At 33.3% G+C, this 26,903-nt stretch overlaps 1 protein-coding gene across 1 annotated transcript; it reads right to left on the reverse strand.

Annotated features, from left to right (window-relative positions):
• Nucleotides 1-554: 554 nt before the first annotated feature.
• Nucleotides 555-26,603, reverse strand: LOC143045036 (uncharacterized). Its single transcript, XM_076217319.1, has 25 exons — nucleotides 26,522-26,603; nucleotides 25,295-25,493; nucleotides 24,564-24,722; nucleotides 23,574-23,706; nucleotides 22,771-22,892; nucleotides 20,114-20,296; nucleotides 19,518-19,700; nucleotides 16,562-16,840; nucleotides 15,595-15,804; nucleotides 15,049-15,225; nucleotides 13,109-13,597; nucleotides 12,330-12,491; nucleotides 11,697-11,858; nucleotides 11,001-11,181; nucleotides 10,542-10,735; nucleotides 9,716-9,871; nucleotides 7,316-7,549; nucleotides 6,898-7,068; nucleotides 6,205-6,396; nucleotides 5,181-5,465; nucleotides 4,456-4,647; nucleotides 3,429-3,584; nucleotides 2,066-2,884; nucleotides 1,477-1,576; nucleotides 555-1,004 (listed from the first exon to the last, which is right to left on the reverse strand). Exons 1-25 carry the CDS (start codon nucleotides 26,597-26,599, stop codon nucleotides 887-889), a joined length of 5,334 nt encoding a protein of 1,777 aa, XP_076073434.1. The 5' UTR covers nucleotides 26,600-26,603; the 3' UTR covers nucleotides 555-886.
• Between the last annotated feature and the right edge of the window lie 300 nt (nucleotides 26,604-26,903).

Here is a 26,903-nt window from a genome sequence, read left to right on the forward strand (position 1 = left end):
GGTTCTATTTCCCCCAGATGTTGGTTGCCTTTGCCGTATTTGCATATCATTCTGAATTTTCAGTTATCACATCTTCAACTTTGCAATACTCAATTTGAATTTGCAACAGTTTGATTCGAGCGACTCCGATGAGTTTTATGTAGAGGAAACGATGGACGTTTCCCCAGGTATAGATTTGTATCGTATTTGGCACGTTTTTAAAATTTTCTGTTATGATTATAAAAAGAGATATGGTATGATTACATATGAAACGAACTATCCACTAAGTTTGAAACAAACTTAATACAAGCTATTATAGGCAACCATACGGTCTTCAATAATGAGAAAACCGTAAAATAAGCTTCAAAAAGCCAATACATGAAAATATGAAACAATTCAATTGAAAAAAGATATAGTCTAAGTTATAATACACCAAAACAAAAATGACAGACATGAAGCAACGACAACCACTGCACTATATGCTCCTGACGTAGGACAGGCACATTCATAATGTGGCGGAAACTTATTTTCTGGCATCAACATCCCCATCTCCACCCGCCTGTAAACTTTGACTGGTTTAACTACAATAAAAATCAGTGGGAAAATGTTTAATTCATGATAATTGTATATTATTACACAATACAGCTAGACTGATTTGAGAATTAAATCTACAGCAATTTAAAAAAAAAAAGAAAATCCAAAAGTCTAGATCAAAATTTTGTATTTAATATGTTTTTCATTAATACCGATAAATTCTTCATATTGTTCAACAGGTTCTATATATGTAAAAAGTAAATTAGTCCTCAGGAATTAAACATTCAACTTCCTTTTTCATTTTTTGGTGGTAAACTAAATTACCAATGTCAATATTTTTTATTAAATCTGAATAGTTTCTGTTTGCAGAGAACTAGCTTGTACTGATAGGCGGCAGACCGTAGACATCCGGTTTTACTGACAGGGTTGGGTTAACCATATTCAAACTAGCAATGCTATGGCGTTTAGTAAGCTTTTGTCTATTTGTCCTCCTGAAACATGTGAAAAATATTACATTCAATGCAAGTCATTTCCACTATCTTTTTAATATTTATATTGCTTGCATTTATATTGCCTTATGATTTTCATTATGACAATAACTTTATCATTCATGTAAATATTACTTTTTTATGCATTGACGATTCTTTCTATTTCTGTGTCCCTTTGAAGTTTAAAAAAAAAGATCTGCTTTTTTGTATTTAATAATTCCCTTTTATTTTCAATTTAACCAGCAGTTTGCACTTCAAATTCCTTTAGATTTCTTTTAATTAGACTATAACAAATCTTAAATGACGGCAAAGATGAATTAACCTATTTTTGGTCGCAAGTATATTTAACTTCTACACTGGTACATGTCTTATGTTGAAAAACGGTTCGCTAATTTAAACATTTAGTTAAGAATGTGTTGTCGGAATAATTACAAAGATAATGATGCAGGCGTTAATATGGCAAGTTAACACAAACCTGACATATTTTCTATATTTAAGCAATGCAATTGACGTCAGTAGAGTTGTAACAACTAGTATAGTTACAACTATTACTGGAATGATGATTGTTGTGAAGTCTGAAACAAAACAAAAAATCAATCGTAAAAATTATTCTAACAAAATGTATTGAACTATTTACTTATACACTGCATTTGATTTTGGAATACCAAACTATTTGAATTTTGCAAATATTGAAAATCATCATTATGTTCTCTAAGATATACTTGTTGAACATGGTCTTCATGGTTCTATTTCATAAAGGCAACATTAGTATACCGCTGTTCAAAAGTCATAAATCGATTGAGAGAAAACAAAACCAGATTACAAACTAAAACCGAGGAAAACACCAATTCAAATATTCTTTGTGATTTTTTCCTTCTATCCTGAATAAGTTATCGCTATATAGCCCTCCCTAGCTAACTTGCAGATGTCTAATAGTAATTGTGACAAGACTTATTTAAATAACATGTTGTCATGTTCCAAAAGGGACTTCTTAAACTGTTACTTTTATGCACCAAACTAAACAGACTATTTGATTTTGCTCAAAATAAACTTGTAAAATTTACCAGAATTATCTTCCTCGTCTTTTTCTTTAACATCATGTGAATTCGACACATTTGACGAGCCATTTGCTGTTCCAGTAAACATAGTTGTGATAGAAGTTGTAGTAGAGGCAGAACTTGTAGTAGGGGCAGAACTTGTAGTAGAGGCAGAACTTGTAGTAGAGTCAGAACTTGTAGTAGAGTCAAAACTTGTAGTAGAGGCAGAACTTGTAGTAGAGTCAGAACTTGTAGTAGAGGCAGAACTTGTAGTAGGGGCAGAACTTGTAGTAGAGGCAAAACTTGTAGTAGAGGCAGAACTTGTAGTAGAGTCAGAACTTGTAGTAGAGGCAGAACTTGTAGTAGGGGCAGAACTTGTAGTAGAGGCAAAACTTGTAGTAGAGGCAGAACTTGTAGTAGGGGCAGAACTTGTAGTAGAGGCAGAACTTGTAGTAGAGTCAGAACTTGTAGTAGAGTCAAAACTTGTAGTAGAGGCAGAACTTGTAGTAGAGTCAGAACTTGTAGTAGAGGCAGAACTTGTAGTAGGGGCAGAACTTGTAGTAGAGGCAAAACTTGTAGTAGAGGCAGAACTTGTAGTAGAGTCAGAACTTGTAGTAGAGGCAGAACTTGTAGTAGGGGCAGAACTTGTAGTAGAGGCAAAACTTGTAGTAGAGGCAGAACTTGTAGTAGAGTCAGAACTTGTAGTAGAGGCAGAACTTGTAGTAGAGTCAGAACTTGTAGTAGAGGCATAACTTGTAGTAGAGGCATAACTTGTAGTAGAGGCAGAACTTGTAGTAGATGCACTCGCACTTGATGATGTAGATAAATTAATTGCGGTGCTGTTTTCTAAAATGATAGTTAAATGTAATCTTAAATAAACTTTAGAGAAATTGATAAAACCAAGAGTTCATATCAGAAAAAATTATTGTAAGAAAACACTATGAATGTTTGTCACTTTTTAGAGGTGATCATATACATATAAATCACATCGGGAATGAAACAAAACTTTTATAAACTATTTGTTTATTCGCTTATATATCATTATATAGCATCTTATTTGATCATAAAGTCCAATATTTTTTTTATCCATAATCTATCATAATCATATCATTCGCGTTTACTTTTACAGGTTATGTCAATCCAACATTGATAATCATGGTTTTGCTTGTGAACTCTCTCTTTGCAATGTACTATTTTGATATAACTGACTTTGACTCTAGATTATATTTTTTGCCTTCACAGCTTTAGGACATCTTAGTACTCGGTCAAGTAAGGGCAACTTACACGAGTAAAATTATGCATACAATCGAAACAATATGAGGGATTTATTTTCTAAATATGGAGTTATATGAAAAAAAGGACATTCCGCTAAGCCTTATTTGCAACTTACCGGAACAATCAGTTACATTTCTGGAAGCTGTATACAATGTGGTATACCCATTTGGACAATCTTCACATTTTTGCTGCCCAGTCTCATTCTGGTAGGTTCTGACAGGACACAATATACAAAATCCGTCACTCCAGTATGTGCCAGTTGGACATGCAACTTAATTAAAAATTTACATATTTCTATTCAGAACCGATAATTAGATAACTGCCTCATGAAAGTACCTTTTATTGTTGCCAATCCCGACGACTCATAAAGCGATAATTTTTGTTTTCAAAGAAATAATTTATTACTGTTGTTTACGGTTGTTTTACTTGTTTAACTTGTTTGATATACTTCACTGAGTTCCTTGTTAACAGAAAACCTACTGACCCAGTGGAAAATTAATCATAAACTTGTATTATCGCTATATATGTTTATGATATTCAGATATTGATTATTTATTTTATGGCACTTGGATTCTTATGATGAAGATATGTTTCCCTAAAATGCTACTGAACTTGATATAAAAATGTGTATGACATGTTATAAGCAGGTAGCATTTAGACATTACTATTTTTTGTCTTGTTCGAGAAAAATAAATACAATAGTTATTAACTTTTAGCAACTACTGGACCGATGATATCACGGGTGGAAGTTTTGTCCCCGGAGGTATTGCTATTACAGTAGTCAGCACTCATGTGTTTACATGAAATATAGCTATTATGTTATTTTTGAGTAAATCTATTGCCCAAAAAGTTTATAAACAAATCCAAATTCTAAAGTTTTACTTATTTTTTGTTTGACCATTAGATTTTCTATGCTCTTCTTTGTCTTTGTATTGATTCGGTCTTACATTTTTTTCAATTAAAGTGCCACTGACGTGTTTTCGCCAGACGAAATGCATGAATGACATTTAAGCATGATATCTGTGTATCTTTCAACATTTGAGTCTCACACAACTGCAGTATACGTTATTAAGTTAAATATGTTTTAAAGATTTGTTTTGTCACTTTGTCAGAATCCTGTATATACACGTAAGCGCTCTTACCACAAACTGCTTGATATTCTACTTTTCCTGGAGAACAGCTAACAGTAGACGTAAAGTTGATGTTCGAAAAATTTGTTGTATATATGTCACCATTGACATCTATAGTATAAAAGTCCGTGTTGTTGATCATTTGTTGTGCTGTTGTAACTTGGTTTGTGTATATATTGATTAGCTCAGCTAGCTCTTGTGAAACTGAAAATAGAAATTTAAATTGACGTTTATACCATTTAAGACTAATTAAGTTTCACATTAGATAAAAAAACCTCTTCTTATTGTAGTAAAAAAGTAAGAATTAAAAGTCGATTACAATAAAGGTCAAAGAACCCAAATTGCACTCTACAACGAAAAAAGAAGTTTTTTTTTATGATTTGACATTATATCCGAGGTATACATGTCTTTTGACGTAGGTAAATGTATCAAAATGTGCATAAAACGTTCACAATATGTATCAACAGATGAAGCATTCCCTGAAAAAAAATCTATGGAAACATCGCCATGAGACGTTCTAAAATTCTTATCTTTTGAAAATGATCAAATCAAATATTTTACAAAGATCCATTTCTTAAAACATGAATAGTAAGCTTGGACTAATGTCAAATTGTTGTAAATAATTGAAGAAATTAAACAAAACATATATTCTAAAACTAACTGCAGCAAATTGTATGAATTACTCATAAGAAATATTATCAAATTCTGTTTCCAATCCATCAATGTTGAATCAATACCTATTTTTGATGCATAAAAGGCGTCCATATCCAAATCATTACTATCAGAAAGCGTCGAAGTGAAAGTAACAATAACTTCAAGTTCTGATGTAGATCTTCGTCTTCTGCCAACACCGCTACCACAGCTATTTGTATCTACAGATACTTGACATGTTGCACTTTCAACGCACTCTAGACTTTGTACTCGAGATGTCATCTCATTCTTTATTTCATCTTCATTTGTGCATGCAGAGGAGTCATATTTGATTGCATACTTTGTTTGGAGATGTATTGGAAGACCAATTGCTGATCAGAATGTAATAAGAAATGCATTATCATTTATTTCTGAGAGAGTTCTATAATTTACAAAATAAACTAAAACATTATTCACGCTCAAACGATGAACACAATTGAAATAATTACACAGTAAATTTTGGAATAAGGTTTGTTTGAATAGTTAAACAAATATAAAAAGTATCTGAATGGAGGGGTTTGGTTGCATTTGATAGAGTTTCTGTAACCAAGTTATTTTCGTGGATTGTATTTAAAATAAATTGAAACATGTCGACGCGATTATGTTATACTTGGATCTTCTTTTAAAGAAACCCGAAGCTTATCGGTAAAAGTATCACTGTGAAATTGGCAAGAAACGGATAACTGACACAAATATTAGGTTTACAGTATTTATTTTATATCAAGCATCGTCTAAATAATCAAAATTTGGATATCGATTAAGTCAATATAAAATGTTTTCCAAAAGTATTTCCTGGCTTTATGTTCAACGTATACCTTCTATGTATTAAAAACAATTATATACTATTGAGTAAAATAGTTATACTAATTGTTGAAGGCATTACGGTGACCTATAGCTGTTAATGTCTGTGCCATTTGGTTTTTTGTCGAGAGTTATCTCATTGGCAATCATACCTCATCTTCTCTTTTATATTAAAGGGTTGTTCTACGGCAATTTAATTTTAATACTATATTCATTGATTTAAATCAATGTCATATTGCAAAAAGGTAGCACAACTCTCTCAATACTCACGAGCACAAGATGGTGGCGTATCTGTCCACATGTAGTTAGTATTATTTCCACATTCATATATATCATTTGGTGGTTGTTCAGGTAAAAAAACATATTCATCTTTACACGTCACAGTGCATGATATATTTTCATTAATTATTGTACAATTAAAATCGTTCTTGAACTGTTGTATTTGATAGTATGGTTTACAAACTGCAAAAACGTAAACAAAAAAATCATTGTAAACAACAAACAAAAATGACAAAAGGCGAAAATCGGTATCAGTTATTGAATTACACGAAAAAGGCAAATGAGCGAAACGAGTGTTTAAATGCCAAACACATTAACGATAAGAAACTCGGTTTAGATACCAAGATGATATTTTGCATACGCCAAACACGCGTTCCGTCTGCATAAGACCCAACAGTTGCGCTAAATTAAAAAAATAGTTATAAGAGGCAAAAAAAAGAACGAAGTTAAAGAGGACTGTCAAATACTGTCAACTACTATAGATCCATAATTCAAAGTTCAAATACTGTTGCTTGTGTAACTACAATTTTATTGTAAATAAAGGCAACAGTAGTTTACCGCTGTTCAGAAGTCAAAATATAAAGCCTAACATCAGGTTCTCACAATCATCATGCCCGTTCTATGCTAATTAAAACACAGAATATTTATCAATATATTACCATGTTAAATATTAAAAAGTAATACCTGGACATGGATCAGTATTACAATTTCCAACTTCAGTGTCACTTCCAATGCAAAATTGTCCCTCTGGTTCAGGAGCTGGACTGTCACAAAATCTAACACGTGATCTAGTACCACCTTCACAGGACTTTGAACACTCAGACCATCCTGAATAGGTACTCCATCCACCATTGACTAAATTATGTTAATGTTATTAAATAATGTCAATTTGTATAATTAGGAAACATTGCTGCGTAGAATATATCAAAATCAAGTTCAATAAAAAAAAGGTTTACTGTTTATTTCTAAATTAAAATTCAACTTTATAAATGAAAACAACACATTAATTTTATGCAACAGTCGAAGATCTTTAAAAAAAACTTTTACAATATTCATACTGCTTTACTTTTACCTAGAAATCAATTTTCTTTAAAGCTATTACCTATTTCTTTTTGACAGAAAGGACCTTTATATCCAAATGCACATAAACAAGTATAATTTGTTTGCTGGCTCTCACACGTAGCTCCATTAGAACAGTTATTTCCTAAACAGAAGTCTGGTGGTGTCTGACAGTTACTACCTCTGTATCCACTTAAACAGGTACAATTATAACCATTTTTCTTGTTGTAGCAAATGTTGCCGTCTCCACACGGATTTGAAGTGCACTCGTTTATTTCTGAAATGCGATAATGATCTTGATTAAAATTTGAAAGAATCGTTTGCAGTAAGATGTAACAAAAAGCTTGATAGACGTTTTAGATATCTGCAGTAATTTTTCCCAACAATATTTAGTTTAATTCACTTCACATGATCACTAATTTATACAATAGACTTGTCATATAATTCATTATGTCTATAGTGTTTAATTACATGGGTAACATATGCGTCGAAACTTATCTAAATCAGGACATTTTACTTCCCCCCCCTCATAACAGTTATTTTAATTGTACTTTGTTAAGATTATTTGAAAAAATATAGATTAAAGAAGATGCGTTTTGTACTTCCTCGACAGCTAAATAACAAAATGACAGCAACATGACAATATACCATTGACGTGAACCATGTGTCTTTACAAAATGTTATACTGTAAATTGTAACAAGTCTTCAAAACTAGAGGCTCTAAAGAGCCTGTGTCGCTCACCTTGGTCTATGTGCATTTTAAACCAAGGACACAGGTGGATTCATAATCATTCATGACAAAATTGTGTTTTGGTGATGGTGATGTGTTTGTAGATCTTACTTTAATGAACATTCTTGCTGCCTACAATTACCTCTATCTATAATGAACTGGGCCCAGTAGTGACAGTGGAAAAAGTTAGTAAAAAATTACAAATTTTATTAAAATTGTTACAAATTTACTATAAAGGGCAATAACTCCTTAGGAGGTCAACTGACCATTATGGTCATGTTGACTTATTTGTAAATCTTACTTTGCTGAACATTATTGCTTCTTACAGTTTATCTCTATCTATAATGATATATAAAATAATAACCAAAAACAGCAAAATTTCCTTTAAATTACTAATTTAGGGGCAGCAACCTAACAACGGGTTGTCCGATTCAACTGAAAATTTCAGGGCAGTTAGATCTTGACCTGATAAACAATTGTACGTCAGATTTGCTCTAAATGCTTTGAGATAGAAGCCAAAAACTGCATTTTACCCCTATGTTCTATTTTTATCCATCTTGGTTGGTTGGCCGGGTCACCGGACCCATTTTTTAAACTAGATATTCCAATGGTGATTGTGGTCAATTTTAGGGTTATTTGGTCCAGTAGTTTCAGAGGAGAAGATTTTTGTAAAAGATTACACAGGTTTACAAGAAATGGTTAAAAATTGCCTATAAAAGCAATAACTCCTTAAGGGGTCAACTAACCATTTTGGTCATGTTGACTTATTTGTAAATCCTATTTTGATGAACATTATTGCTGTTAAAGTTTATCTCTATTTATAATAATATTCAAGATAATAACCAAAAACGGCAAAATTTCCTTAAAATTACCAATGCAGGGACAGCAACCCAGCAACGGGATGTCCGATTCATCTGAAAGTTTCAGGGTAGATAGACCTTGACCTGATAAACAATTCTACCCCAAGTCAGATTTGCATAAATGCTTTGGTGTTAGAGATATAAGCCAAAATCTACATTTTACCCCTATGTTCTATTTTAGCCATGGTGGTCATCTTGGTAAGTCGGCTTGGTCACCGGACACAATTTTTAAACAAGATACCCAAATGATGATTGTGGCCAAGTTTGGTTAAATTTGGCCCGGTGGTTTCAGAGGAGAAGATTTTTGTAAAAGTTAACGACGACGGAGGACGACGGACGCCGGACACAAAGTGATGAGAAAAGCTCAATTGGCCCTTTGAGCCAGGTGAGCTAAATAATAAGGAAATGTGGCCAATTTTATTTTCAGTACAACTTACTATCACTGAATGTTTCAATTTTTTTAATTTCGTTTAAAACATCATTTAGATAAACATGATAAATAATCCTACCAAAAATACTTATTAAAACTACCTGTCTGAAAAGTGTGTATGCCGGATGCACATTTTGTCTAAAAAAAAAACACCCATCAGTCAACCTCGAAATAAAAACGAAAGTAGGGCAAATAAAGTAAAAAGCTGATGAGCATGGATGAACCAATATCCAGATGATTCAAAGTTTTGTAAACAGTTAATTTATTATTATGATCTTGGCAATGCTAATTCATTTCAACAAAAAAAGGGCTTACAACTGGGCTGGCGATACCCTCGTCTCGTGGAAGATACCTTAACAAGAAGTGGCAGTTGAAATGTTTTTGCAATATTATTTGCAATATATGTTTTTATAATATTATTACCATCACATTGAGATTCCACTTGTTCAATGTCACTGTTTTCAATGGTCAGAAAATCTGCCATCGTGTATACTGCATCTGTTGTCACTGGTGTGCAAGTTCTAGTATAGATAGCTGATGTGATATGCGTGTGCAGTACTAACCCTGACAAGTAAATTTCTAAAAAAGAAACCAAAATTACGTCGACATTTGAAACTCGTTAAAGTTCGGTTGAATTTTAAATAATTATAAAATCTAAGATTTACATTCAATGCGTATCACAATCTTATTTCTGTATATTTGGCTATTTTCATTTGTAAATTAGTGAGTTCGTTTTTTTTTTATTAGAATTTTATGACTTTCAAAATTATTACTTGAAAGGGATTTAAACTTTGAACATTGTAAACGCACTCTGCAGTAAGGAGAATCGGAAGAATCCAAAGGGGTGGTCTAACTAACTAACAATGCCATTGAAAAAAGACCAAACACGACAAAGGTATACAAAACAACACATCGGAAATTAAAGATATAACACGAAACTCACAGTGGTTGATTCGGATTAAGCAGATCCTGTATTGTTGTTTATGTAAGTACAAACCCGGTGATAAATCTTTTTCATATTTAAGAAGAAGAGGGTTATGTTTACGAAAAAATGGCAAATATTCGTTAATATAATCGGTCAAACGAAATCTGAAGAAAAACAAATTTCAGTCATCACTGAATATATATGCTATGTAATATTGAACATTGCAAATTGTGTTGTCTTACTACTCTCTGAATTGTAATACACTTGAAAAGCTTATTGTTCCAAGTGTGTTCGAAGTGTACGTACTACACTATGGATACTTACTATGCGCTGAGGAAAATATTTCTAATTTATCTCCAATAGCCAAACTACCGTCAATACCACCAGAAAACACTTTGGTCAATACCATTTCGTCATTCACATGCACTTTTAGCTCAGTCTTTGACTGTGTCCAAGCAAAAATAATTTTGATCCAGGTCTTAGATTTGAATTCGTCAAGCGATTTTATGTCATTTTCTCTAAAACAAAGATATATTGAAATATGCATAATACAGTTCTGTTATCATAAACTTGATTCATAAAGAGTATTTTTAGAAACGTTCTAATACTTAAAGGAATTCATTAATCAGGTATTTGTTAAGTACTTCAAATTTAAAGTGTTGGGAAATAACATAGGCAATAGTACCTTCACAAACCATTGTCATATATTTTTTTTTTAATTCTGAGGATATCCTGAGTTTCATTAGTCTATTTTCTCTAAACTTTTTAATGTTCATCACTTACCCAGAATGAGAAACAGTCAAAGTTTTTCCAACATCAAATGCGAATCCTTTTATTTTCATATTGATAAGTGAATCACAATTGTCAGGGCAAAATAACCAGAAGGTGAGGGCAAAATCATCCGAACTTGTTGTAACTGGACTAAAGCTGATTTGTGCATCTCCGGGAATCATGACATCAAAATCTGTAAGAGATGAATAACAAGAAAAAGAGGACAATGGTGAGCTATGTTGTTTTATTGGATAAAGACTTCAACGCGCAATTTTATTTAAACGTTCCTTTTACACCTTTTATAACTTTGCTCCTTTATTCATCAGATTTTGAATTTGATACATATTACTTACACAAATTCAAACTTTGAATATTCGAACATTGTTTCGTGATGTTTATATTGAATTCGAGCATTTCATATTTGGACACACTGTAAAATAATGGTTATATTGGTTAAATACTTGAAATGAATAAGTCATAGTATAAACACAGTAGTGTAATCATTATGCTAACATGTATTAAAGATAAACTATGAAAATTGTCATCCTTTCAAACACGCATACGTTAATAAAAAAACAATGATACAGGTATGAACAAAACACTGAAAGCATCTTAAATAAAAATAATTTAAACTTCTTGCTTCACATTTAATATCTTTTAAAGTTCTCCCTACAGTTTTTTCTTCATTAAAGCATTTAATATCAATACCTTTACAATCTGTAACATTAGTGGCACCTAGAGTTGTTGTAAATTTTCCCTTGGTACACTTCAAACAAGTGGATGATCCTTTTAATGGTTGATATTCCCCAATCCCACAAACTGAACAGGGAACCACACGAGTATTCGAGTACGTTCCTGGTTGACAAATGTCTACAATTAAAAAAAAGATAAGAAAAGTTGATATATTCGGGATTTAAAGAGCATTCTATCCATTCTAAGAAAATTAATAATACCAAAATCATCATTCAATAGCAATCGGTGTCTTTTTGGTGGTGATTGAGGTCAAAATATTTCAATATTTCAAAAGTCATAAAAGTCATTTATACGCATGCATGTCGGCTCTTTTGTATTTTATCATAAAAAGAGCTTTAAATTTATGTATGTATTTTCAGTTACTATATTTGATTTCTATTGAACATTCATTTAGGAACAGTCTGTCGTGTATTATGTTCATTGGTACAGAATTATCAAATCTAGTGGAGAAATAAACATGATAAAAAAAATAAACTTAACTTTAAAATACCAAGCGGTGAATAGAGTACATGTGACAATTCTCGGATTATTTGGAGATTACACCAAAAAGACATTGGCTTATCATTGATATTTATTTGATACACGCACCTCTGCAATCTGAAAGGCTGCTAGACCCAACCTCTTCAGTAGACATATCAGTAGGACATTGTTTACAAGATGCTTGATACTCTTCATCTTGATAGTAACCTATGGCACACTCGTTACACTCTTCGGCTGCCTTCAACAAATGGGTGCCCGGAGCACAACCAGCTGAATAAAAAAGCAAACCAAAGTCTCCTTAAATGTTTAAACAATAATTATCAATTACAAGTATAGTTGCAATGGATAGAAAAAGATATAGTAATATTTGATATGAGATTTAAATATCGGTCGTAATTGTTTTCCGTGGTATATGTTTTCCCTGGATTTGATAGTTATATGTTCCCTCGTCGTCATAAAACTCTAATATTGCAAGCTTGATCAGTATATAATAAACTGTGGTGTACTCATATATCCTGTATTTTTCTTCTTTTTCTATAATCAGAATTTATGTTTTAGTTTGTGTCTGCTTATAGACTGACAAAGTGACATTAACACTCAAACATAAATGTCGAAAATAAGCTGACAACGGCATAGCTGATCCCAAGCAACATAAATAAAAAAACTGGGGGTTATCTGGGGGTTATCTCACTTGCTCTAGAAGGGTAAGCAGATATCCTGCTCTGCATGCGGCACACGTCGTGTCGCTAATGTTATAACAAATCCGGTAATTAGTATAATTCGGTAGGTATCATTTGAAAAAAGGGTATGGAATTGTAGTTTAATCACAACTTAATGGTACCAAATGTTTTTAATAATTATAAAATCAAAACTAAAATTTCACTTACAACATGTTTCTGTGTAATAATCGGGAACAGAACCTTCTTCACATCCCATAGAGCTGAACGAAAACGCTACCGTTGCTGGTGAAAGTCCATTGTAAATAAAATCTCCGTTTGTCGACATTTCTTCGAGTATTTCACTAACAGCAACTATTTCATCATCATTTGCCCAGTAGTCACCTTCATCAACCCACGCCATTGTTAATGAAAATGTCAATGTAATTTCATTTGTTGATCGGATGAACAGTCGCTTTAAGTATCTGTCAACGCTATCGCGTCGTCTTCTTCCAGTTGTTGGGCCACATGTTACTGTTACATCGCTAATGTTGCAAAATGTCGGACAGATATTAGTCCAGTTTCTATTATAAGCAAGATCTTCCATAACATTTATAAAATGTTCTTTGATTCCTTGCTGAACGGTTGTATCACTGCAGTCTCCGGAATAAAAATATATCAGTTCTCCGGGCTTTACCATAATGTTGGGATTTCTTCTTTCTATTTATACAAATAGTCATGATAAAGCAGAGATTGACATTTTTATAATTGAGCTTAGATATATGACGCATGTTAATTATTAACTGGTGATTTTGAATAGAAAAAAAACAAACAAAAAGTCTTCTTAACCCAGAAATTCAATATCATGTTGAAATCTATGAAACTTAAAATTAATTAGAAAAACAGAAAAAACATGTAAAAGCAAACGATAAGCCGCCAAAAAAAACCCCAAACAAAACAAAATTAGGTCTTTCCACTTTTCGTGGAAAGACCTTTTGTTTTTCTTTTGATTAATTTTTTTTCTTCTGCCGTCTGAGATGCTGTTTTGTCTTACAACATATCGAATGGATTTTTTGGCCAATGATGTGGTACAGTAATGAAGATTTCAAAACTCACCCTGTATGACCGAACACTTATTCTTATAGGAGTTATCTCCCCGCGTCCCCTTTTTCTTGTGATCGCTATATCTCTAAAACCGTAAACGATTTTAGCAAACTGTTTTCACCAAATTGTTCGTCTACTCTCGAGAATGAATTGGTTTATTTTGACTTGAGTGATCGGAAGACATCTTATGGGAGTTATTTCCCTTTGAAAATTTAAGACAGGCGATTTGTTGGATAAATTCATACGTTTTAAGTCGTAGAGGCCTACAGTCTTTTGATATGAAGTCCTTGGTCCATTTGGAGGAAATTGAGGTCAAGTTCAAAGGTCAAGGTCATGTTTTAAATTTTGAATTTTGCTTGTTATCGTTATTCCACAGAAACTGTGACAGTAAATGATATGATGTGTTTGCCAAATAACTGTTTACAATAAGGCGCAGCTTCAACCTATTTCAGTCAAAGTGTTTTGGTTAACCCTTATAGCAGTTTTCTCCCCTTATGTATTTCAAATCAGTATTTCTCCACAACCATACAAGTGATTGACCTCCGGTCTTCCATTTTGAGTTCACTGACCTATGACCTTGAAATTGAGATCAAGATTGAAGGTCAAGGTCATGTTTTAAATTTTGCTTGTTATCGTTATTCAAAAGAAACTGTTACAGTTAATGATATGATTTTATTACATTTTTTTTCATTTCAAATAAATCGGTATCAATTATATCTCTCATGCTACTGTCATACAAGTGAGAGGGTCAGCTAGCTATAACACCAGGTTGAATGGATCATTTTCTACATAAGACAATTCATGTACAAAGTCATGAATATGATACTTGTTACTTATTCGTTTGATTTGATTGAGATTTATGATGCTGCATGTTTTCGATAAAGAAAAACAAAAATAGTTAGATTCGTTGATAACTAAATGAAATACATACTAAATAAATTCAACTGAATATGAATTACTTAGTTTAAAGCACTTTAAAGTTCTAACCTAATCTTTTTACATAGATAGACAGAATTGAGTGAAGTGTATCTCAAGATATAATACTTATAGAATTAAGATTGAAATACCTGTGCAGTTTGGAGGCATTCCATTAATCCATTCTTGTTCATCATTACACACGAACTCTGAAGGCGGTTTCAGAGGGGTCTGGAATCTTTCATTACAAGCCATTGTGCAAATTTGATTTCCTAAAACTGTCGAACAGGCAAGGGCACCATTGGACGGAGCAGGTAATTCTGGACACACTAATAAATATAGAACAGTTAATCTTTTTTATACGAATTTTGAAAACATAATTGAAAAGCAAGTTTGTCCAGTTAAATCTTATAAAATATGATTGAAAGAAGATACATGTATCAATATAAATATAAATGAAAATAAAAATAAAAAACATAGAAATGTAGATAAAGAATAATAGACAAGATAATGGTTGAAGCCCACAGTTTATGTGAATATATTTAAAAGAATTGTTTTTTCTTTATATATATCACATATATCATCGTACCCATATAGTCATGGAGTCCCGAGGGTAAATAATAAAAATTCTGATGACTATTAATTGTGATATGAAATAAATAATTGTACATATGTACATGAAAATAGGTTAAACTTACTCAATTTCTCGCAGAATGATTCTGTATCATTAGCCCAAGCCCATACTCCATGTTTACCACTGTTATCTAACTCACAAGAGACACTTTCACTGCCTTTAAGAATATAACTTAGGAAGCAATAAAACGAGCAGGATGATCCGTATGTGTATCCTGTTGGACATCGCGAGATTAAAAATTTGTCAGATGGCATCAATGGGTCGCACGAAATAGCTGTAAAATACAAATTATAGTATCCAATTATTTTTGATACTCCCGTTCTGGCATTTCCTATCATGATTTTCTTGATAGAGGGTTGCTGCTCACAAGGAAGCTATTAAACCAAGAGTTCCAAATGGTAAAGTTGACATCATCCCTTTGTAAATTTTACGGACGCCATCACGAGTTGGTTGACCGTTATGGAATAACCATTTCACAAGTGGTATCGGATATGTTCCTTACGTCGTAACTACAATCCCCTTCCCTTTCATGCATGTGACCTACCGTATTAGACTATTTACCGGATGTATTATCACATAAGCAACACGACGGGTGCTACATGTGGAGCAGGATCTGTTTACCCTTCTGAAGCACCTGAGATCAGCCCTTGTTTTTTGGTGGGGTTCTTGTTGTTTATTCTTTAGTTTTCTATGGTGTGTCATGTGTGCTGTTGTTTGTTTGTCTTTTTCATTTTTAGCCATGGCGTTGTCAGTTTGTTTTAGATTTATGAGTTTTACTGTCCCTTTGGTATCTTTCGTCCCTCTTTTTTAGCAATGTTAAAGGTAAAACAAGCTGCTGAAGAAGATATGTTTATAAAAAGCTCTACAAGAATAGCATCAATCTGTCTAATATTGAACAAAGGCAGTGCGAACATTTACTTTTTGTCAAAACGCATTTATCTTTAGTTAGTTTTCCTACGTTTTGACTGCGACAATGCATTATACCTCTTTTACGATATAAAGAAAATAAAGTATAATTATCTATAACATACTTTCAATTATAACATTAAAACTGCAAAAAGCTGTAAGTCCATTCCCATCCGTTGCTTCATATTTAATCAAATGAAATCCTTCAGAAAAAGCCGAGCCAGGTGTCAATCCCTCGACCTGTTTTAATACAGGTTTTGTTTTATCCCCACATGCTTGGCCTAGTTCAGAATTGTCGATTATGATTGGTTCATTCCAGGTCACATTAGTTGCCGCGTCACTTCCCCTATCAGCAAAACGAATTATGGAGGTAGGACAGTTAACAAACTCAGGTGGTTCCGCATCTAATTCAGAAAAAAAAATCATATTATAATTGTTAAAACAATCTGAACTAGTCTGCAGAGCGTAGTAAATGTCACTTTGGTACTTCTCATTTATTAATTTCTTTAATTATTGCTAAAAAAAGTGTGATTATACATACGCACAGAAACGGGAATTATATGGAGAAACTTTCTGCGAATGAGTTCAAATTTCATCCTGATCTTGTCGAAACTGTTCCGCGGAAGAGAGTCCTTATTTATATGAAACTGTTACCCATGTCAGAGTCCCAACAATTACAAAATATAATACGTCTGAGTCGTTTGTTTTGCAATACAGCGGATCGTGATAGGATAACTTCGCGACAGCACCTGGTCATCCCGAATATTCCGACAGGTTTCTAAAGCTGGGGTCACACATTCACGATTTTTTCTGCCGTCCTTGACAGGACCATTCCCGATTAAAAATTGTCAAAAGTCTGATCAAGATCCTGTGAATCGTGAATGGAAATTCAAACTTTAATTTAAATTTGTAAAACAAATAATTTAATCATGACAACAATCAGATATTTTTCAGGTAGCGTCGATATTCAACCGTTTCCAAGCAAATTTATCCCGATAATCCTGTTCTCAATCCGCTTCTAATCCAATTTGTATCTTTCGCCTGGTAAAATTCGACCGAGTCTGTCACGGCTGCGTCCCGATTCAACCGAATGTAATCCAACAGAGACCAGACAGTGACCAGACAGTGAACCAAAGCTGACGGAAGTTATCCGTTCGAAAACAGTCGGCATACTCGGGATGATCAGGTACTGTCAGAACGTAATCCTATCACGGTCCGCTCCGCTCTATCGCATTGCAAACGGCTTTGTCTGGTCTCAGTCGTATTGTATTCTGTAATTGTCGGGACTCTGACTTGGATATCATTGACAATTTCGTATTAATAACGGGACTGTTCCGGAACAGTTTCTGCAAAAACGGTTCGCAATCGACAAGATCTAGATGGAATCTGGACTCCATCGGAAGAAAATTTTTCTCCAAATCATTCCCGTTCCACAGGACACCGTTCAGAATACATAGAACATTGTTAGGATTTTGATCCGATACAGCAGAATCTGTCACGACATCATGGACATAGGCACGATTGTAATCCGACTAGACTAGAGAGTTTCCCCGAATGTTACGGGACGCACCTAACTATCGGTGTGCTACGTCGAACTATTCGGACCTTTCCCGACCCGAAGGAAACTGTTACGAACTTAAACGACTGTGTTCAGACAATGATAGGGCATTCCAGATAATTGAGGATAGTAATCCGACTTTTTCATTTATCGTGTCGTATCGTTGTCTGATCTCAAACGGGAGCAATAATCAGCAATGTGTGAACCCAGCATTACGGATATCACTGTCTGGTCACTGTCTGTTGGACTGCATTTGGTAGAATCGGGACGCTGTCAAGACAGAAAGGGCGTTTTTTACCATGCAGAAGATACAAATAGGATACGAATCGCATTGGGAACGGGATTATCGGGACAAATTCGGTTGGAACCTATTGAATTACGACGCTTCATAAACAATAGCTGGTTGTTGTCGTGATTAACTTTTTTTTTAACAAATTTTAATTGAAGTATGAATTTCCATCTACGATTCACGGGATCGTGATCTGATTTTGGAGAAATTAAATTGGTAGTGGTCCTTTCAAGGACGGCAGTAAAAATTGTGGATAAGTTCGGATGGAAACGGCTGAATTTTGACGCTTCCTGGACAAAAGCTGATTGTTGTCGAGATTTTACAATTTTAATTTCAAATCACGATTTACAACATCTTGATCAGACTTTTAACAAATTATTATAGGGAATTTCAAAATGCCTGTACCAAGTCAGGAATATGACATTTGTTTGATGTGTTTTGTCATTTGATTTTGCCATGTGATTAGGGAATTTTCGATTGAATTTCCCCCCGAGTTCAGTATTTGTGTAATTTTACTTTTTCCTAGAAAGGAAGGTATTAAAAATCGTGAATGTGTGACCCCAGCTTAACACAGTGAAGATTTTGGCTCCCGTTTGAGTCAGACTGGGCGAAGACACGACAATTTAAAAAGTTGGATTACTATCCTTAATTAGTGATCTGGAATGTCCTTATATTGTCTTAAGAAAGTAGAATACGTTCGTAACAGATACCTACGGATTGGACATGGTCGGGAGAGGACAGACAAGCATCTCCGACATTTAGATTTGTCTGGTAACATTCGTGGAAACTCAGACGATTTTGTCTAGTCGGATAACATTCGTGACTATGTCGTGCTTTTTTTTGGCTGATGGGTCTAGGCTTCATCCATATCTTGCGAATGCTAAAGCGAGTCTTTTCCGAAACCGTTCAGGAATAGTCCCGTTATCTAAACAAATTTTAATTACTTTTTTTAATATTCAGCCACGATTCACATGATCTTTTAGAATTTTGAAAAATTTCAATGGGGAATGGTCCTGTCACGGACGGTAGTAAAAATCGTGTATGTGTGACCACGGCTTAAACCAGGAAATAATACTTTCAAAAATCAATAAGAAAAATTAAGTCTTAATGATCTACTAAATACGAATAAGTTGCATTTCAAAAATATCATAACGGGATGAAATCAAACTACTCGAAAGGATTTACTTTCTAGGACAACTTTAAAAATTAAAGATATGATATCAAGTATTTTAACCTTCACAGGCAAGTATGGTATTTATTCCGTCCCAGCTTTCTCCATTGCATTTCAAGTATCGGCTCATCTCTGTCTCGTACCCACCATTACACTTCGGATAGCAGACAGAATCATATTCATATAAATCATTTGTACAGGTATAGTTGCCGTTGCAAGGTGGAACTGGAAGTGCGCATTTCTTTCCTAAAAAACAATTTATACAGTTCAGTTGACAACCGTAAACAGTGATAATATCATATCAATATAATTTATTGCAGACTATTTAGACGAAAAATACTGTAATTCTTGTTTGAATTGTTTAACATTTTGGGAGCTTTGATATCGGCTTTGCTCTTGTTGGAGGTCGTACGGTGATCGATAGGCGTTTAGTTCTGTTTCATTTGTTCCCTTGCTTGTGGTGAGTGGTCTCATTGACAATCATACCACCTCTTCTAATTTTTCATATTTGTATTTGTGTTGTAGATAGTAAGGCTGTAGGTTTTTTTTCTCTGACTGAGTTTGTTTTTATTTTATACCAACTACATGTAACGTTGTATAGTATATGTTTGAATCATATGCATATTTTACGAATAAAGATAAAATCTAATACTATTTACTTTCACATTCAATCTTCCCGCTAGAGAAGGATGTGCCTTCACATGTTTTTGTTGATACACTGTCAGATGTCAGTTGATATCCATCATTGCAGTGAATTTGACATATACTTCCATAAATCTTATCTCCAGGATCACATACAGCAAATCCATTTTTTACGTAAAGACTCTCACGACAGTAATTCACTAAAAATAACATTATGAGAATCATTACATGACAATAAATTAGATTAGAAATATGGCATAAGTTTAACAGTTTATTAGTTCTGTTAAATCAGATAAGCAAAACCATTGGTACCAGAAACTGTACTTAACACCCGTTGGAAAAGGGAAAATTGTGTGATTGGGAATGTCAATTCAAGTCGATCGGACCTCAATTGTAGAAACTAACGAATTTATAGAGGATATTCGAAGTTGAAAATGCAGATGTCCGATAAAAAAACTGCATCAGGAATAAGAACCTATCTGTTCCATAACTGAACATCAGCACGCAAACTAGTGAAAATACTTCCAATCGGGAATTGACGACTATCATTTACGTAACTTGATTTTATAATGAGTACTACAAAAGATATCTTGATACAATGTCAATGAATGGTTGTCTGTTGCGTAACAATTTGGTTCAATTTCTGCGATTTGATTGGTAGGGGTCTGCGTTGAACTCATTTCCGGTACATTGATGTATATTAGTTGATGTCACTTTCTGGATGATGACTTCACATCCGTCAATGAACGACCACAACGCACAACCAACACAAATACGACATAAAAACCACTCATTTCCTTCTCACAAATAATATTTATCATTATATATTTAGTTCCAATTTTTTAAATGTTTACAGTAATCAAGACAAGTAGATCTAGAAGTCACTCTTTCAATGAGGACATCAGAGAAGATGTCAGATTATATCCGCGTAATTATACGTAATACATTCGTGGATAACAAACAAACGGCAATAAAACACCGCTTCGAAATCTCAAGGTCACATCTGATGTAAAAATTGTAATAACACCAGTTTTCCATTCGAAATCTATAATTCTTAATATCTATACTATTAAACGAGAAGACCTCATTTTTGGTGTCGCTTCTCTTCTTTCCACAACAAATTAATCAACACGCCTCTGTGTACAGTGCGTAGTTGCATTTGTCATCCATTCATATGATTATTCAGATTGAGTTATTATGGGAGAAAAACGAGAAAAAAGGCATCCGGATATTGTCCCGTCATTGGACGAAATTTTAAGTCAGATTAGACTTCCGGTTTGCATTTTTCTGTATACTGTGAACATACATGTATACTTCGAATAAAGTGTATTTTCAAGTTTACAATCCACGGCGGTCACAGTGTTTATTAAACCGAGAGGGTCTGTATACTGTATCAATGACCACCATGGATCGAATAGCAAACTAAGAACTGAAAGTACATACACTTTATTTATATAGTAATGAATGTTCATAATATACAGATATTAAAGCGCTAAAATTATTCATGTGAACTTTTGATATCTTTTCTGAAATTCTCCAGTCATTAAATCTTTTACAAAACAGTGGCGGATCCAGAACTCTTTGTAAAAGGGGGGGGGAGATAACTGACCTTAGGGGGCCTGCTCCAGTCACGCTTCAGTGATTCCCTATATAATCAATACACTTTATTTATGTAGTAATGAATGTTCATAATATACAGATATTAAAGCGCTAAAATTATTCATGTGAACTTTTGATACCTTTTCTGAAATTCTCCAGTCATTAAATCTTTTACAAAACAGTGGCGGATCCAAAACTCTTTGTAAAGGGGGGGATGACTGACCTTAGGGGGACTGCTCAAGTCACGCTTCAGTGATTCCCTATATATTCAATCATTTTTTTCACACGAAAGGGGGCGGGTTTTTACAAAACAGTCGCGGATCCAGAACTTTTTGTAACGGGGGGCTGACTGACCTAAAGGGGGGGGGGGGCTACTCCTGTCACGCTTCAGTGATTCCCTATATAATCAATCAATTTTGGCCCCCAGCCCCCCCCCCCCCCCCTGATTCCGCCTATGCAAAATTCATTGATTGCTTTAAAAAAGAAAATGTGGTATGATTGCCATGTTGAGACAACTCTTCACAAGAGACCAAAATGACACAGAAATTAACAACTATATGTCACCGTACGGCCTTCAACAACAAGCAAAAACAATACCGCATACTCGGTTTAAAAAGGCCCCGAAATGACAATGTAAAACAATTCAATCGAGAAAACTACCAGCCTTATTTATGTACAAAATATTAACGAAACACAATATCTGTAACACATAAACAAACGACAACCACTGAATTACAGGCTCCTTTCTTAAATGTTCATAACATACTAAATGTATGTTCATATTGAAATTGATAGAAAACCAAAAATTGGGAATTTTAATTGGAAATAAAGGAGTAGGGATAAAAAAAAAACATTTTCCTGTCCCCAATAACCTATGATACTTTTGCTGAAATTCTCCAGTCATTCAATATTTTACAATATTCTTCCAACAACACTTTACATACTTTAAACTACGCTATGAATGCCCGCGATTTCGCGGGTGTGTTCTAGTAATATTTAACATAAGACTAATTTCTTAATGAAGAATAAGATTTTAACAATTACATTTTTCGATGTGACAGGATTTGTTGCTTACCCGTTACTCGAAACCCGAAACTACACACCGCCATGTTCCCATTAACGTCAGTGGCAGTATATGATATTATATGGTAACCATGTTCAAATGAAGACCCAGATGGAGGTTCTCCACCATTTATGCTGAAGAATAAAAATGTTATCATCTGTTATAAAGTGTTTCTTGAATATTTAAACTACGACGATTGGAACATTTCGGTTATCATCTGTGAAACGGATATTCAATACCGCTCATCAAACTCGTGATAGTGTCTGTAAAATTTATGAATGGTTGATTTCAACATCAGCACTTGGAACTCTTGGTTTAATAGCTTCCATTTTAGCAGCAACCCTCTAAAAAATGCAAACCCTGGAATATCTTTTCATCTGGAAGATATATACGTCGTATGCTATATAGAATTTTTAAATTCTGTAACATATATTTTGAAAACTATATGTCTATAATTATGATTCAAGGGAAGCTGATATATCACCAATATATAGCTGGTTAACACATATACATGTAGTCGATCTTATTTAGATATTTAGAAAATCAAAGCGCACATTTAGTGTCTTTATTCAAACATGTAAATCAAATATATAAATAAATGGAACATTTATTGACCCGTATACATCTGCTTAAACTTTTGAAAGTTCAATGAAAAGAAAAAATGCTAGAAGCTATATGATATCACGATTTGACGTTGTATACGTATCTACAGCTCCATTTCCATATAGGTAATGTGATGTATGTACCCGTTAACAAATGGTGATACTTTTTATTTGTTACTTTAAGACATGGTCCTTCTTAAAATTACAATTTACCTGACAGAGTCTCCTTCCGGATCAGTATATGAAGGATCATCCCACGTGACAGCAGCGCTCGTAGTCAATGGTTCGGCGAAAATACTATCTGATGGTTGAGGGGATCCACATGTTATAGACGGTGGTTTGTTTACTTAAATGGAATGAAATCACTTTTTAATATGTGCTTTATATGTTTTAAAACATTTCAATTCTCTACATTAAATTATTTTGATATGTATGATACGCTCATTGTTTTGATACATGATTGACGTCAATGGTAGTAACTTACTTGAAAACGTGGATGCAGTCTCAAATGACGATATATATGGTTTACAAATTTGATTATGTTATACTTTGTACCGCTTTCGGATTGATCTCAAAGACTCACATACATGTACTTTAGAATTTGATATAGTATGATTCAAATCAGACAACTATCCAGCAGAGACAAAGCAGTAGATGTACATGTAATTGTTAAACGGTGACGTAATCTAAAAATCATTTTAAAGGAAATAAAAAAAAAGAAGAGAGACCGAGACAAGTTTCTTAAATTTCCTCCCTCTACTTTTACCAAATACTGACCTTTGAAGATTATATCGCATGAGGTTAACTTACAACAACACAAATTAATATATTTTAATCAAATTAAAAATAGATGGAAAATGAAATTAATGTGTTAAACATGCCTGTATATTTTTATAGCACGTATGAAAGTGAGTTACAATACTAATAAGATTCTGTGGATTTTCCGGGTATTTCAAATGCGGTTACATTTTCTCAGACAAAATATGTTATATTTATATCGTTATAAAAATATATACGTTATTTCATGTAAATCTAGAAAACTCTAATACAGTACAAATGTTTGAAAAAATATTCAATAAATTGTAAAATAAAAAAACAAACAAATACCAAACTGAAAACGGGTATTGCTTGCCATTGAATATTTGTGTGAACACGTAAACCATAGCCTTATGCTGGAATATAACATGATAAATTAGCTCTTACTTATTTTTTCAGGTTCGGAATCTTTGCAGAAAAATATACAGGCTAAGAATCCGATTGCGCCACCAATCACACCACCAAGAGGACTGAATGCGGCTCCAACACCAGAGCCCGCTTTTGTCATTGCTGTCATTTGCTCCACCGTAGCCCTTTTAACTCTGCCTAAAAACACAAGAACGGAATACACAAATAAGAATAAAAGAAAAGAACAAATATAGGCAAGAATTAATGTATGTTTTTGTCATACAAGATGGTCTGTTTTGGATTGACAGAATAGAGTAAAATTACCAAAATATAGTTACCTCCCTTCTTTATCAAAAATAATTTTAAGAAGTGGTTAATCCTCCCTCTCAATAAACCCTCACTTTTTATTCCATCACAACGAGATTTTATGCTGAAATATCTGGTTTGCCTTTATGTTGTATGTTCCAGTACAATATGATTTTGATTGTTTTAGGTAAAATAATAATATCTATCATTTTGTAACTTTTTTTTGTATCTTATATCGAGGATGATTCACCGCAGACGTTTGTCATCGAATCAGAAATTTATCTTCATAAATGTGTTAATCTGTCATTATATTTCAAACTGATATTTATATATATATATATGTTTACAAAAATATTACTCATACTGTATTTTATTATAACACGGCGCAGTGGATTGAGCTAAACTATTTGTTTATTAACCTTTACTCATTCATACTAATTTGGAACTAAGATTGTTCTAAATACCTTGCTGTTTCGTGTATGATATATACAAATAACCATGGTAACAGTACATAGTTTTTATGATTTCCTCACTACGTAGCAATTCACAAATTCCTTTATTTTGGATAACTCCATTCTCCACAGGTACATTGCAGACTAAATTACTCTCCTCAAAAGATTCAACTGAACATGTTTGGCTTTCAACATTTTGCATCTCCGATATCTAAAAAAAAAACAATTTGTAAATATTTTATCAGCATTAGCAGCATTATTTCATTATAATATAATCATTTATTACTCATCTTATTTTTGTTCATTTGTAAACCTTAATGCTGGCATTGCGATAAAAAAAACTTTTGTCGAAATCGCCTTAAAAACTGACATTTTTCGTGGCAAAATATTTAAAAAATATAAAAAAGAAGATGTGGTATAATTGCCAATGAAACAACTATCCAAACAAATCAAATGACACAGAAATTAGCAACTATATATCAACGAATAGCCTTCAACAAGGAGCAAAGCCCTTGCCGCATACTCAGCTCTAGTGCCAATTTCAAACAATTTGCCGTTTTAAAGAAAATTTTGACAAATGCTTCAGTCTTTCAAAATTCAAAATGCAACTCTTCCTTTTAAACCCACTATCAATTTTCTTCAGATTAACATAGCACTTTCAGGAATTTTTGGTCTTCAATGCTTTTTAACCTCGTACTTTATTTGGCCTTTTTAACATTTTTTTATTCGAGCGTCACTGATGAGTCTTTTGTAGACGAAACGCGCGTCTGGCGTTAAAATACAATTTTAATCCTGGTATCTATGATGAGTTTATTTATTCAAGAACATAACATTTAGATTATTATTTGAAATACTAATAATGCAAAGTATGATACGTAATTGAGCGATATATTTGATATTGGTGAAATTTTGGACGCATTGAGAGGTGAAGATATACATCTGAATATCGAAAATATTATAACTTTTGGTTCATAAAAAATGTGAAAAAGAATAATTTTTACAAAGAGTGAAACCATATATGATTGTTTGTACTTTAGATAAGATTTCTTGACATTCGCCCAAACTGGGAGCCCCTGAGTATATTGTAGTCATTTGTATGTTTCTTATGTGCATGCTTCGTTCATATTTATTTTTGAAAACTTTTTTTTTTTTTTTTTTTTTTTTTTTTTTTTTTGTGAAAATAGTTAGTTGACCTTATAGTTTATACTTTTTGTTAACTATGAATTTTAAATAACTTACCACGTTATTTAGCACATTATGACCAGCTGTCATGGAGATTAACACAAATATAGTTGTTTTATATTGAAGACCTTTCATTTTGTTTTGCTGAAAAAGTAAGAAAAAATATTTATTTAAAAGCTGAAAACATTTAAAACAATTAGGAAAGTGAAATACAGTATGAAAATTGAAGGATACCTAATCTCGCACCGATGCTAGTTTTACCATTTATATGAGAGATTTTACAGTATTAAATTAAACACCGAAAGAATGAATGGGAAAAATAAGTATGATCACTTGTGGTCTTCTAACGACCGGGCGGAAACAATTTCGGATGAGACCTACTACCTTTGGTATTTTTTTTCACTTGTTTTTGTCCAAAAACATGCATGAAATATTGTCA

Source organism: Mytilus galloprovincialis, chromosome 9 (genome assembly GCF_965363235.1).
Source record: "Mytilus galloprovincialis chromosome 9, xbMytGall1.hap1.1, whole genome shotgun sequence".
Taxonomy (NCBI): domain Eukaryota; kingdom Metazoa; phylum Mollusca; class Bivalvia; order Mytilida; family Mytilidae; genus Mytilus; species Mytilus galloprovincialis.